The 13,754-nt window shown below is 43.7% G+C and overlaps 1 protein-coding gene across 1 annotated transcript in view; it reads left to right on the forward strand.

Moving 5' to 3' along the window:
- Nucleotides 1–13,754, forward strand: part of LOC126284523 (retinol-binding protein pinta-like) — a 108,955-nt gene that overhangs the window by 79,459 nt on the left and 15,742 nt on the right. Inside the window, exon 5 of the mRNA XM_049983516.1 lies at nucleotides 6,895–7,005. Within this exon, the coding sequence (XP_049839473.1) occupies nucleotides 6,895–7,005 (111 nt within the window). The remainder of the gene's footprint in view (nucleotides 1–6,894; nucleotides 7,006–13,754) is intronic.

Raw genomic sequence — 13,754 nt, forward strand, 5'->3', positions numbered from 1 at the left:
GTCTTATGCCGGAAGTCTTCGGCAACCATTGCTGATGATTTTTATTCACAATTTAAGCAACCGGGATCGAGGACGTTTTGATTAATAATCACGCCAAATTAGTGTGCTCCTATACATTAAAGGAATGTGTGCTATTTGATGTGATACAGGGTACTGATTCCTCAGTTACGTTTTTGATCTGATACCGAAACGAGTAATCTACATGAAAAATTAAAGTGCGATCCAGCACGACTTTTTGTATAAGAACGTGATGGTCACTGACCTCTATAAAGACTTCTTGTCTTCCAATACCATGTCGGTCAACGGATACATAACGAAAACTATCTTGCAGAGGTCTGACGACTTTTGTAAGTGCATCGCTGATGACACACAAGCACATCAAACGTCTCTGATAGCTTCATAAACGTCTTCGTTCAGGTCGGATCTGTCGACGGGGAACACCATACAGTGGAAGCTATGGAGTTAGTCTGTTCTTGAGCTGTTCTGCATAGCAAGTAGCAAAATGCGGCGCAGTCCATGTCATTTCCTTCCGTTCTGTAGCACATGTGAGATGTCCATCAAAGCTAAAGGGAAAGACAGACGTTGCCAGGAAGAAAACATGCTGTGGTCACTGCTGCAGTTTCATATTAAGAAAGAGATAGTGACGTATTTCAGTGTGAGGGAATTTGCAAGCTGTTTGACTAAAAAGCGCGAAAAATAGAATTCGTTCACCACAGAATATTTGTTCATAGTTGTCAATCAACTAGAAAGAAATCATCTCCCACCTCAAATGCTGAAAAACTGTTTCTCACAATGTGACAAGCTCTTCACCGTTTTGAGGTTTGTCCTGATTCTGATTACCGTTCCTTCTGATGGCTCCATGTTACTTCTGTCTGACTCTTCACGAGGTGAACAGCGTCAAGTAGAGGCAACTGAGCTATTAAAAGAGAATTAAACTCGCGGTGCAGCGTAAGGTTCAAAGCTACTGTGGAGAAGTCAGTTGCAAAAGAAAAGAGCGCTTCATGTCTTTGTCTGCCCACTCATATTTCTCGTTGTTGTTGTTGTTGTTGTTGTGGTCATAGGCCCGAAGACTGTTCCAATGCAGCTCTCGGTGCCAGTCTATCTTCTCTACAAAACTTCTGCTCTCTACGTTCATTTGAGCTAGCTTACTGTAGTACATTCATGGTCTGCCCTTACAATCCTTACCACCTTAACAACTACCAAATTAACTATTCCTTGACGCCTCAACCGACCCCTACTGCTAGTGAAGTTGTACTACAAATTTATCTTGATTTTTCATTGTAGGGAATGGGGAGATTGCAACCGTGGCGTTATTTACAATTATGGATAAACTGGCCTCTGGCTACAAGGATGGTCATTAATTTCTTTAAAGGCTAATTGGTTTCGGGAGGGCCAACTGCATCTTCTGGGGCACCTTGAAATATACGTGTAACCGACGTTAGGTATTATTTTCTCGATGTCACAGGTAGCTGTCATCACCTATCAGCAAACGCGCAAGAGCCACATCCACACCACCACCCAAAATGACACCTGCCGGTCACTGAGGTGATACCGGAAAAAATACCTAATATCAATGAGACGTATCTTTGAAGGTGCACCTTAACATGGGGGTGACAGTCCAGAAATGCTTTAGACGTTAAAAAAGTTAAAAACCATTCTTGCAGCCAGAGGCTAATTTATTCATGAGCGTGTCATAAATTTCTTTTCTCTACGATTCCACTTATTAGCTCTTAATTAATCATCCGATTCTCTTACTCATTTTTCATCATTATTCTGTAGCATTACATTTCTAAAACTTCCCTTCTTGTCTATTCCTTTCTCCTCCTGAAAGCTTATTAAAAACGGAATTTCTGTTGCAGTACACATGGGGAAGTAAATGTTATGAAAGAGCACATCCATTCCTGTCCCCTTTTATCAGTTATAAAGATTTGTGCAAAGCATTTGGGAAGTGGAAACCGTTTCGCAAAACGTTCATAGTGGCCCAGTGGTACAGTGTCGAAATCAACAACCTTTGTCATGGGCATTAAAAGAGAATGGTCTTGTGTTTATAGTCCGTGCGCGCTATCTACATGGCAGGTGTTCTCTTGACACCTGGTATTTGCCTTTTCGAATAAAAAAGGGAACTCTTATCATTGATAGTGTGGCTGGATAACAGGTGCGGCAGACGCCAGTTCAGGCGAGTCTTTGCACAAATACACCCATGTTCAGAAGAAATTCTGAACACCTTGACCGACTACAGCTAAGACATTCATATTCACAGGACATGTACATTAGTATGTTCTGCAGCAATCTTTAGTATTTGACCCATGTTGACATCGCGGCGCAACACCACTACCGGTAAAATGTACCTACGGCTCTCGTTGTTACTAGAAAACCGAAGTTAATGGATCAGTGTGACTTGGGCAGACGTGCAGGGTGCCTCGTAGACGTATGCACGAACCGCACCGCTAAATCAGTGAGTTTGAAAGAGGGCGCATTATTGGCACCTGAAAGTGTGATGCATTCACTTGCGAAATTGCTGCTCGTGTGGGCTGTGCAACGAATGTGTTCAGAATGGTTCACGGAAGGCCGCAGATCACAGATCTGCATCCTCCTCTGGCACCACAGTGGAACAGTCTAGCAGCGTACACTATCAGCGGTTACAGTAAGTCGCCGATTACTGCGACATGGGTTAAGTGTTCGTCGTCCACTTCTCCGCCTACCTTTCACGAATGTGCAGAAACGTGCTGGATGACATTGGTCCCAGGGGGACAGGTATGGCATCAGACAGTGTTTTCGGACGAATCCAGGTTCTGTTTGAAACTTCCTGGCAGATTAAAACAGTGTGCTGCACCGAGACTCGAACTCGGGACCTTTGCCTTTCGCTGGCAAGTGCTCTACCATCTGAGCAACCCAAGCACGACTGACACCCCGTCCTCACACCTTTGCTTCTGCCAGTACCTCGTCTCCTACCTTCCAAATTTTACAGATGCTCTCTTGCGAACCATGCACAGCTAGCACTCCTGAAAGAAAGGATATTGCGGACACATGGCTTAGCCACAGCCTGGGAGATGTTTTCAGAATGAGATTTTCACTCTGCAGCAGAGTGTGCGCTGATATGAGTTCGAGTCTCGGTCCGGCACATAGTTTTAATCTGCCAGGAAGTTTCATCAGCGCACAGTCCGCTGCAGAGTGAAAATCTCACTCCAGGTTTTGTTTGTTTCAAAATGGTGGGCGTATTTTGGCTCGCCTCAGACATGGTGATCGGCATTACAATGACTGCATTCGCACAAGACGTACAGCGCCAACTCATGGCTTTATGGTGCGGGGTGCTATTGGGTACAACCACTGTGACCAGTGTGACATGCGGGAACAAAATCCCCCGATCCGAAGCCATACCCTTTCTGCATAAAACAGCAGACGCAATTTTTCAGCAAGGAAATTCAAGACCACATATTGCTGCACAAGCACGTGCTTTATTGTGTGTCAGAGGATGTCAATGAAAAATGTGTGGGATATGGTGAAACGACACATGCAGCTCTGTGACACAGTGCCAACCACCACAGATGAACTTTTGGGGCAGGTGAATGCAGCATGGATGACAAAATCACAGGACGCCATTTGCGCCTTATACGTGTAGATCCCATCACTCATGAAACAAGTTATCAGGGCCCATGGCGGACCCTGTGCCTGCTAGGCAACAGGACACGTGCTGAACCGAGCTGACTGAAATACTAATCATTTCTGCAGAACATACTAATGTACGATGGTAATGCCAAAAGTAAGGCCTACTATTTTTTAATAAGTACATAGACCTGTTTATTTCTACAACGCTTCACATCAGTTTACACCTTGAACATTTAGCTATTTTTCGACATAATCACCATTTCTGTGGATGTATTTTTGTCGATGCAGTTTCTCTATGCCCATGTCATACCAGCTCGCCGCCATGCTATTCAGAAAGTTATGAATCTCTTCTTTCACCTCGTCTTCGGGGCTGAATCGCTGCGACCACAATTAACGCTGACGGGTACTGTGAGACTCTGAAAAAACTCAAATGGACAATTCAGAACCAGAGAAGAGGAATGTTGAGCAAGGGCGTACGCATTCTCCATGACAAAGTTCGCCCACACATCGCCCGGCAAAGCGTTGCTCTCCTGCAACAGTTTCAGTGGAACATAATCACCCACCCACCCTATAGTCCTGACTTGGAGCCCAGTGACGATCACCTGTTCCCTAGGTTAAAAGATCATTTGCACGGAAAGCGATTCAGCTACGACGACGGAGTGAAAGAAAAGGTTCATAACTTTCTGAACAGCACGGCGGTGAGCTGATATGACATGGGCATACAAAAACTGCCACAGCGTCGACAAAAATGCACCGACAGAAATGTTGATTATGCCGAAAAATAGCCAAATGTTCAAGCTGTAAACTGATGTAAACCATTGTAGAAATAAACAGATCTAAGTTCTTGTAAAAAAAAAAAAAAATAGGAGACTTTACTTTTGGGATTACCATCGTACAAGTCCTGCGAACATGTACGTCCAATCTCTAGTCGTTCAATGTATTCTGCTTTTTTTATGAACATGAGTGTAACTGTGATACTTGACGTAGTACAGTTGATTCACGACTCACGATGTATTCAGCTGGGTTAGCTAATGAAATACTGTGTTCTTTGGGGAGAAAATGGACTTATCAGGTGGTCAATGTACTTCGCCCAATTTTTTGCAGTGAGCTGTTTCTGTCCCTGGGAGGTGTGCAAAATATTAATCCATACCTCTCTTTGCCTTTCCATCCGAATCGAAACGTGTTCCAGCTACAAGTTTATTTATGAGGGAATAAAAGTCATAGATGGAAACTCCGTGCGCGCAACTGTATCTAAACAAAAGTGCTCTTGCATGCGTACGGCGTGCTTCACGCTGTCGTAACGCTCAGCCGGCGGACTCCTATCATGGAATGCTGCCCGTGAGTAATACACATCTGCAGCAGTTAACTGTTTGCTGACCAGACTTCATGCTGCTCTTCTTTTCTCTTCACTGCTCCTTCACAGGGATTCCTCAGCATCTGACGCCGATCACGCCCTACCAGCCTTGGTAACAACACTAAACACGAGGAACACTAATGCACTCTGGTTGCAGCTCTAATCATTTACATACCGGCCCATGGCATGTATGTGTACGAAGTTACATCGACATCCCAACATGTCTTCTGGAAGTTTCACTTTCTTTTTCAGGCAGTGTATTAGGACCTCACGTATTTCTGGGGCCGATTAAGATGTCATAATTTTGTTTCAACCCAGGAAAGTTGCAAGAATGTCATGAATAAATGACACAGAGTCTCTACTCGTAGCTATTTTTATTACTGGCAGCTGGACATCCGCTTTGCTGTTTCAGATGGACATCTAGTAACTTCTAATTCTGGGATTGTGAATCTTAGTGAGATCCACTTGTGCAGAGAATAAAAGAGGAAGAATCAAATCTCCTTGGAGATAAGACAGTGGGAGTATGTGAGACCAAGTATCGGAGTATCCCAAAACGTTGATTATGTCATCGTTAGTTAAAGACCTAAACGCTTACTTTCAATCAGTTTAAAGATAAAGTCAAATACTGACGTGAAGTATTTCAGTGTCTAAACCGGTTTCCACTCATTAATCATTTTGTAGCTACCTCAGTTCATGGCTTGTAGAAAATAAACTAACATTCAATCACAGTAAGACTGAGTTTTTACAGTTTCTAACACACAATTCAACAAAACCTGACGTTTTAATCTCACAGAACGGGCATATTATTAGTGAAACAGAACAGTTTAAATTTCTAGGTGTTCAGATAGATAGTAAGCTGTCGTGGAAAGCCCACTTTCAGGATCTTGTCCAAAGACTTAATACTGCCATTTTCACTATTCGAACGGTATCAAAAGTGAGTGATACTTTGACACGTAAATTAGTCTATTTTCCTTATTTTCAATCACTTATGTCGTATGGTATTATGTTTTGGGGTAACTCTTCAGATTCTAGAAGGATATTTTTGGCTCAGAAACGGGCGGTTCGGGCAATAAGTGGTGTGAGTTCACGAACCTCTTGTCGAACTCTGTTCACGAGTTTGGGTATTTTGACATTGGCCTCTCAATATGTATATTCCTTATTGTCGTTTCTTGTTACCAATATTAGTTTATTTCCAACAATAAGCAGCTTTCACTCGGTTAATGCTAGGCAGAAATCAAACCTCCGTTTTGTTTGGACTTCCACAACTCTTGTGCAAACAGGTGTGCGGTATACTGCTACATCCATTTTCAATAAGCTGCCACTCGAATTCAAAAATCTTAGCAGTAATCCATGCGCTTTCAAACTGAAACTGAAGAGTTTCCTCATGTGTCACTCCTTCTATTCTATGGAGGAGTTCCTTGAAAAATTAAGCTGATTCTTATTGTATTGCTGATAGCGTTTACTTAAACTTGTGGACTGACTTTTTTTCAGGTTCATGAACATTTATTTTTATCTGTTATTACTTTTATGTTGTAAGTTCATGTATTGACACGTTTTATAACCTTGGAGATTTGCTCCTCAATTTGGTCCTACGGAACTTGGCGCGTAAATATATAAATAAATAAATGGTGTGATTCTTCGCCTAAGGCTGTGTCAAAACATGCTTAGGTTCACTTTATGCGCGGGGCGCCTACCTGTAGAATCTACTTATGGAGATAAACTATTGTGAACACCGATTCTTCAAATACAACTGCTGCTCATACTCCCGAAAACCTTGTTTCTCAGATTTACACGTATCATGACATTATTTAGTAGTACCTCACTTTCAGTTCAAATTTTTTCGATCGGTGCTTTCCAGCCTGATTTCTATAAGCAGCACCATCAGAAGTGGTAGACATACTATCAATGACTTTTTGTGACTGTCTTTGTTTCAGGACGCGTACCCCTTCAGGCCAAAGGCAATCCACTTCGTGAATACTCCAAGCTTTTCCGAAGCCATCACAGGACTCTTCCTGCCACTCATGAAGCCCAAGCTCAGAAAGAGGGTAATTATTTTATAGCAGACTAGTTCGAGTACTCGGTTTCTCCCGGGTATAGTTAAGGGTCACTTTTACATAAATGTTTCGTTTTATGTTACTAAATAAGCCAGCGCAATGCCGGTAGCTCGTAACTGCAATTTCTGCGTGCTTCATTTCGTCGATTCCCGGGAAGAGCGTTCATTGTTTCATTGATTCTTTCCTATCGCAACTGTTGTTCATAATGTCTCTTTTTTAATACACGGAGGTGACCAAAATCAGTCGCGTGGCATTAGCCGAGCGGTCTGGGGCGCTGCAGTCATGGACTGTGCGGCTGGTCCCGGCGGAGGTTCGAGTCCTCCTTCGGGCATGGGTGTGTGTGTTTGTCCTTAGGATAATTTAGGTTAAGTAGTGTGTGAGCTTAGGGACTGATGACTTTAGCAGTTAAGTCCCATAAGATTTCACACACATTTGAACTAAAGTCATGGCAGAGCGATATGCACGTATACAGATGACGGTAGGTATAAAAGGACATTGCATTTGCGGGGCTGTCATTTGTAATCAGGTAATTCATTCGAAAAGGTTTTCGACATTACTATGGCCACACGACGGGAATTAACAGCATTGGAATGCGGAAATGTAATAGGAGCTAGAAACGTAGGGATATTCCACTTCGGAAATCCTTGGGGAAGTCAATATTCCGAGATCCACAGTGTCAAGAGAGTGTCGAGAATACCAAATTTCAGGTCTTACCTCTCACCAAGTGCAACACAGTGGCCAACGGCCTTCACTTAACGACCGAGAGCAGCGGCATTTGCGAATTGTCAGTGCTCACAGACAAGCAACACTGCGTGAAATTACCGCAGAAATCAACGTGAGACGCACCCTTTAGGACAGTGAGGCCAAACTTGGTGTTAATGAACTAGGGCAGCAGACAATCGACCCTAGGGCCTTTACTTGACAGCAAGAAATCGCCTGCGACGCCTCTCATGGGATCGTGAATGTATCTGTTGGACCCTAGACTACTGGAAAACGTGGCCTGGTTAGATGAGTACCGATTTCAGTAGGTAAAAGCTGGTGGTGGCGTTCTAGAGTGGCGCAGACCCCACGAAGCCATGGACCCAATTTGTCAACGAGGCACTCTGTGAGGTGCCGGGGCTAGCAGTGTATTTAACACTAAATTCTTCTAGAATCAATGATGCTCTAAGCCCTCCCCCCCCCCCCCCCTCACATTTTCTAACTCAGACTTTTGCTGTTGCACATGGATTAAGAAGAAACGCGAACTGACTGTAATCGACCCTGCAAGTGGAGCAAGTGGAGTAGAGAAAAATTTGGCACCTGCAATAATTTAATTTGATAGAAATTAATTAGATAACGGAAAGTTTCATTAACGTAATGAGAAATGAATGGGTTGCTCTACCGATTAACAGAATGAAAGTTCTGTCCAAAATAACCATTTGATTTATTATGACTAAACTCAAAATAATAAACAAAACACATGAAGCATTTACAATACATCAAACTGGATACTCAAATAAATGCTGTGAAGGTGAAGTCGTCCATAAACTAGATTGTGACATTTATGAACAATTGGTATATGGAGCCAAGTCCTTGCGACTCAAATCTTAAGGTAGACACCCAGTCAACCCAACTTTAATTGCTGCTACAGTAGTGAGAACTCAGACAATGACCACCCAAGACAGAACAAAGTTAGAAAAGACGAAGAGGCGCGCTCTGCTGAGCTCTGATTATCACCTACCAAAATTCCCTAATCTGCCGGTGCTGCGGACATACATTATCAAGTTGTCTTCTTAACTGCAAAGACACGATCTGGCGTACCGAAGGCGATGGCTGGCTGCTTCGACGTCCGTCGTGGTGATGATAATGTCGCGAGTATAGCCCGAAACAAATTATCCTGGTCTGGTTGTACCAGACTATAGACTTCCTAGCAATACAAATACGCCTCTGAGGGAGACGAAGAAGCCCCACCACACAAGCACTGATGGTACAGTGATTGATTTTAACAAGCGAAGTCACACAGTAACTCCGATACAGTCAACTTTAGCCAAAACTGCTCAAGACAGACAACATAGGCCGCTTGTACGCAGAACGCTCAATTGCCAACTGTACTCGGAAAGTTACGTTGAAGTCGAAACTTCGTCAAACAGTTACAATTAAATGAAAGTATATTAGACAGCCAACGGAAGACAGACTGTCCAGAGCAACGAGTGCTCAGTCTTGTAACCTACCACGACCGAAAGGAGAGAGCCGACCCTCTCAAGAGCGCCCATACAAACCGAACACCGAACATTCCCGCCCCCACGACAGTGGCCATGGTTAAATGTTCCAATCAGCAACTCGAAAACCGGCGGAAAATGCCACTCTATTGCCGACGCACTACTATTCCACAAATGGCGATACTTGGCGCCATTTCCTGAGCTAATTTTGCTACGTCATGGAGCTATCCCCTGAGCAAGCCAGTCACAGTTATGATTTTGCAGAAAACGCAGGAATTTGCCCGCCGAGACTGCATGGGAACGCAAGTCATACCCACGCCTCACTGTTGGCCTGCCAGAACGTGTTTTCACTAAGTTTCTGCGAAGTAACGGAATCTGTAGCCCAGCTGCTCCATCAGGCCCCTGTGGGCGTGTCGCTCCCGCCCTTATGACAACGTCGGCGTCTGGAAAGCATCCAGTCAACTCCCTCACACCCATTGGCTTAACCCTTTCGAGATCAGCAGACCCCGCCTGTCACCGAACCACCCGGGTGACGAGAGATACTGTGTAGGAAGTCCGCGTGTGAAAGAATAGCAACTTTTCACCACCTGCAATTAGAGAGGAAAATCGAATTAATCAGAGTAAGGTAGAAATATGACAGGGGGGCTCATGCCACCTCTCAACGCTAAAATTCGTGGTGGGTCCATAACGGTGTTGGCTGGGTCCTTTTGTCCAACTGATCCGGTAATGGACTGTAGAAGTGTGAGTCTGCCTACTTAGACACCATTTGTAGCCATTCATGAACTTCACGTTCCGAAACAATGATAGAATTTTTGTCGAAGACAATGTGCCATGCCACTGGCCACAGTTGTTCGCGACTGGTTTGAAGAACTTTCTGTACAGTCCGAGCAAATGATTTTGCTACTTACATCGCCCGACATGATTTCCGTTGAATTTTAATGGGACATAATTGAGAGGTTAGTTCACGCACAAAATCCTGCAGTGGCAACACTTTTGCAATTAAGGCCGACTATAGATGCAGTACGGCTCAGCATTTCTGCAGGGGACTTCCAACGGCCTGTTGCGTCCATGTCACGTCCAATTGCTGCGCTACGCTGGGCAAAAGATGCTCCGACACGGTATTAGGGGGTATCCCATGATTTGTCCCCTCAATGTATAGTCACATTGTTTTACATTTCGAATTTCTTTTTCTTCCTTTTAGTTTCCCAAGCTGTCTTATCTCTCTGCTTTTTCAGGCGAGATTGTGTAAACATTCTCTAACGCTTTGTTCTTTTAGGGACGGATTATCAGTTTTTATTGGTTCCTAAAATAATACTGACAGCCGGCCGCGGTGGTCTAGCAGTTCTAAGCGCTCAGTCCGGAGCCGCGCGACTGCTACGGTCGCAGGTTCGAATCCTGCCTCGGGCATGGATGTGTGTGATGTTCTTAGGTTAGTTAGGTTTAAGTAGTTCTAAGTTCTAGGGGACTAAGTAGTTCTAAGTTCTAGGGGACTGATGACCACAGATGTTAAGTTCCATAGTGCTCAGAGCCAGAGCCAATACTGACACGCAGAGTGATATTTTTAGAACAAAACATTTAATATCCAGGTTCCAGAATATTCCTAAAAATGCTAGAACTGTCTATCTTGCTCGCAGAGCCTCTCCTCTCCTCTCCTCTCCTCTCCTCTCCTCTCCTCTCCTCTCCTCTCCTCTCCTCTCCTCTCCTCTCCTCTCCTCTCCTCTCCTCTCCTCTCCTCTCCTCTCCTCTCCTCTCCTCTCCTCTCCTCTCCTCTCCTCTCCTCTCCTCTCCTCTCCTCTCCTCTCCTCTCCTCTCCTCTCCTCTCCTCTCCTCTCCTCTCCTCTCCTCTCCTCTCCTCTCCTCTCCTCTCCTCTCCTCTCCTCTCCTCTCCTCTCCTCTCCTCTCCTCTCCTCTCCTCTCCTCTCCTCTCCTCTCCTCTCCTCTCCTCTCCTCTCCTCTCCTCTCCTCTCCTCTCCTCTCCTCTCCTCTCCTCTCCTCTCCTCTCCTCTCCTCTCCTCTCCTCTCCTCTCCTCTCCTCTCCTCTCCTCTCCTCTCCTCTCCTCTCCTCTCCTCTCCTCTCCTCTCCTCTCCTCTCCTCTCCTCTCCTCTCCTCTCCTCTCCTCTCCTCTCCTCTCCTCTCCTCTCCTCTCCTCTCCTCTCCTCTCCTCTCCTCTCCTCTCCTCTCCTCTCCTCTCCTCTCCTCTCCTCTCCTCTCCTCTCCTCTCCTCTCCTCTCCTCTCCTCTCCTCTCCTCTCCTCTCCTCTCCTCTCCTCTCCTCTCCTCTCCTCTCCTCTCCTCTCCTCTCCTCTCCTCTCCTCTCCTCTCCTCTCCTCTCCTCTCCTCTCCTCTCCTCTCCTCTCCTCTCCTCTCCTCTCCTCTCCTCTCCTCTCCTCTCCTCTCCTCTCCTCTCCTCTCCTCTCCTCTCCTCTCTAGATTTCATTATTAACGTTTCTGTTTGTGATCTTAAATGTGGTACCCTCGGGTTCATGCATAAAAGATACTTATTTTCAGATCTGTCAACAAAAAACGTGTTTTCTTTAAGGGGATTCGGAATCGCCTATCCCTGCAATATTAAAATATGCCTGCTACAGGGAACATTTTCTCACAAACTACTGGAGTCAGAGAGATAAAATTTTTACTGTATGTGCATAGATATAACAACACTGAAACAATAGTTTATTGTCAAAGTATTTTCTTAGAGAGATATTTTACATTTACTTTTGAGTAAATTTTTTCATCACTTTTTACTACTATATCACACTTAAGTCTTTTGTAAATCTAGTAATTAAAAAATCGTTGTTTCAGTGTGTAAAAGAAATCCATATGACTGTCATGAAAATATCAGACTTCTAGATTCACCAGTACCTGAGATAATGTTCCTAGAAGAAGTAAAAAGCAAACTTATGGGAAACGGAGAAAGAAGATTAAAGTATTCCTGATCCATAGTTAATACCCTCTTCACAGTCTTCATAATTATCTGCAATTTCTTTTGGCATCCCTCTGCATCTCTCTTGCTTTTTTCACTAATGTTTTGATTATATTGTCAGCATGCCTTAATCTGTGCTGATCTAAAGTCAACATAGCACGTACTGTGCGGGAACCAACACGCAAACCCAGCTTTTGGAGGACCTGGCATTTAGTTATATTCACAAGATTGAAGGTTGCACACAGCATTATACACACCAAAAACGTAGTGTATTAATTCCGACAAACACTGTTTTTGGGAGACTAGGCCATATCACACTATTCAAGCACTCTTTGAGGTTCTGCGTTTTTCCATGAAGGCATTTCATCAGAAGACTTCTGTCAGCCAGATGTCTCAAAATGGGCTTTCTTTCTTCCATGATGGCTAATGGTAGACTGTAGTGGTGATTGTATTTCTCTCCAGATGTTAGTCACCTATTGTATTTACACCAGCTCTTTTCACCTTTGGGGCACAAACTATGTTCTGGATGCTCATCTGTGGAAGTGGTGTGGAAATACAAAGCCCATATAGTTTTCCTCATTTCTTCAAGATTGTCTGTATTTTACCTGATTGCAAGGCCATAGCAATTCTGAATGTGGTCTATTATGGGATCAGTCAATCTTCCTTTACCATGCAAGGTTTTCCCATCACCTAGTTTTTTTCCCTTTCATTACTGATTTTAATCTTCTCAGCCTGGCACACATTCTCTTCTGCACATGTCCTATACATTCAAGTTCGCTTATATTTACTCTGTTCCCATACGGTTTTCTTTCCGAAACTTCTTTGAATGCTTAGTCACCATCTCCCAGATACCTGACATAGCGAAAATTATACCACTCTGAAGAGCGATGAAATTTTTTTTTTCACCCTGGCAACCTCCATGCCACCACTACTACCATAATAATTAGCAACACAGTCATCACTATGTTCATTTTTAAGCCTGTCTATGCATCTACAGTATTTAGACATTATTGCAACATCAATAACCTTGCCAGTGTTAACATTAGTTGCTGTTACAACACCATTGTTGGAGGTGTGACTCCTTTTTTGCCACGTGCCATCAAAAGCTACTGTGAGGTCACGACTGCCATTATTTTCTTTCACTACTTCTTCCATAGCTACCTGCACTGACTTCTGTGCTACTTCTTCAACTGCAGACCCTAGTACATAGTTGTAGGCATCAAACTTTGAAGGTACACTTGGAAGATTTAGAACACCACATAGCATATAACCAGCTGCTTTGCCCTTACCAATTCCTCGCAATCCATAAACTAATCTACTATATACACTATAAAGTTCAGTTTTTTTGTATCCATTATTTACAGTTACTGAAACAAAACTTGGAAACTTACAGCTGTACTTATAAACACTGCATATTAAATTAAACTGGGCAACCAAGCCAACATGGCATTCTACTTTCAGAGAAACTTTTCCTTGACATTTTTTGCAGCACACACTTTTTTCAAGAGCTTCGCACAATATACTCGTATCAATGAGTTCAAATACTTCTTTCCCTTTATCAAATAAATTATATGTCTTCCAAACCTATTAGTTTTTTATGAGAAGCACTGTTTTCATTT

This window comes from Schistocerca gregaria, chromosome 8, assembly GCF_023897955.1.
Source record: "Schistocerca gregaria isolate iqSchGreg1 chromosome 8, iqSchGreg1.2, whole genome shotgun sequence".
Taxonomy (NCBI): Eukaryota; Metazoa; Arthropoda; class Insecta; order Orthoptera; family Acrididae; genus Schistocerca; species Schistocerca gregaria.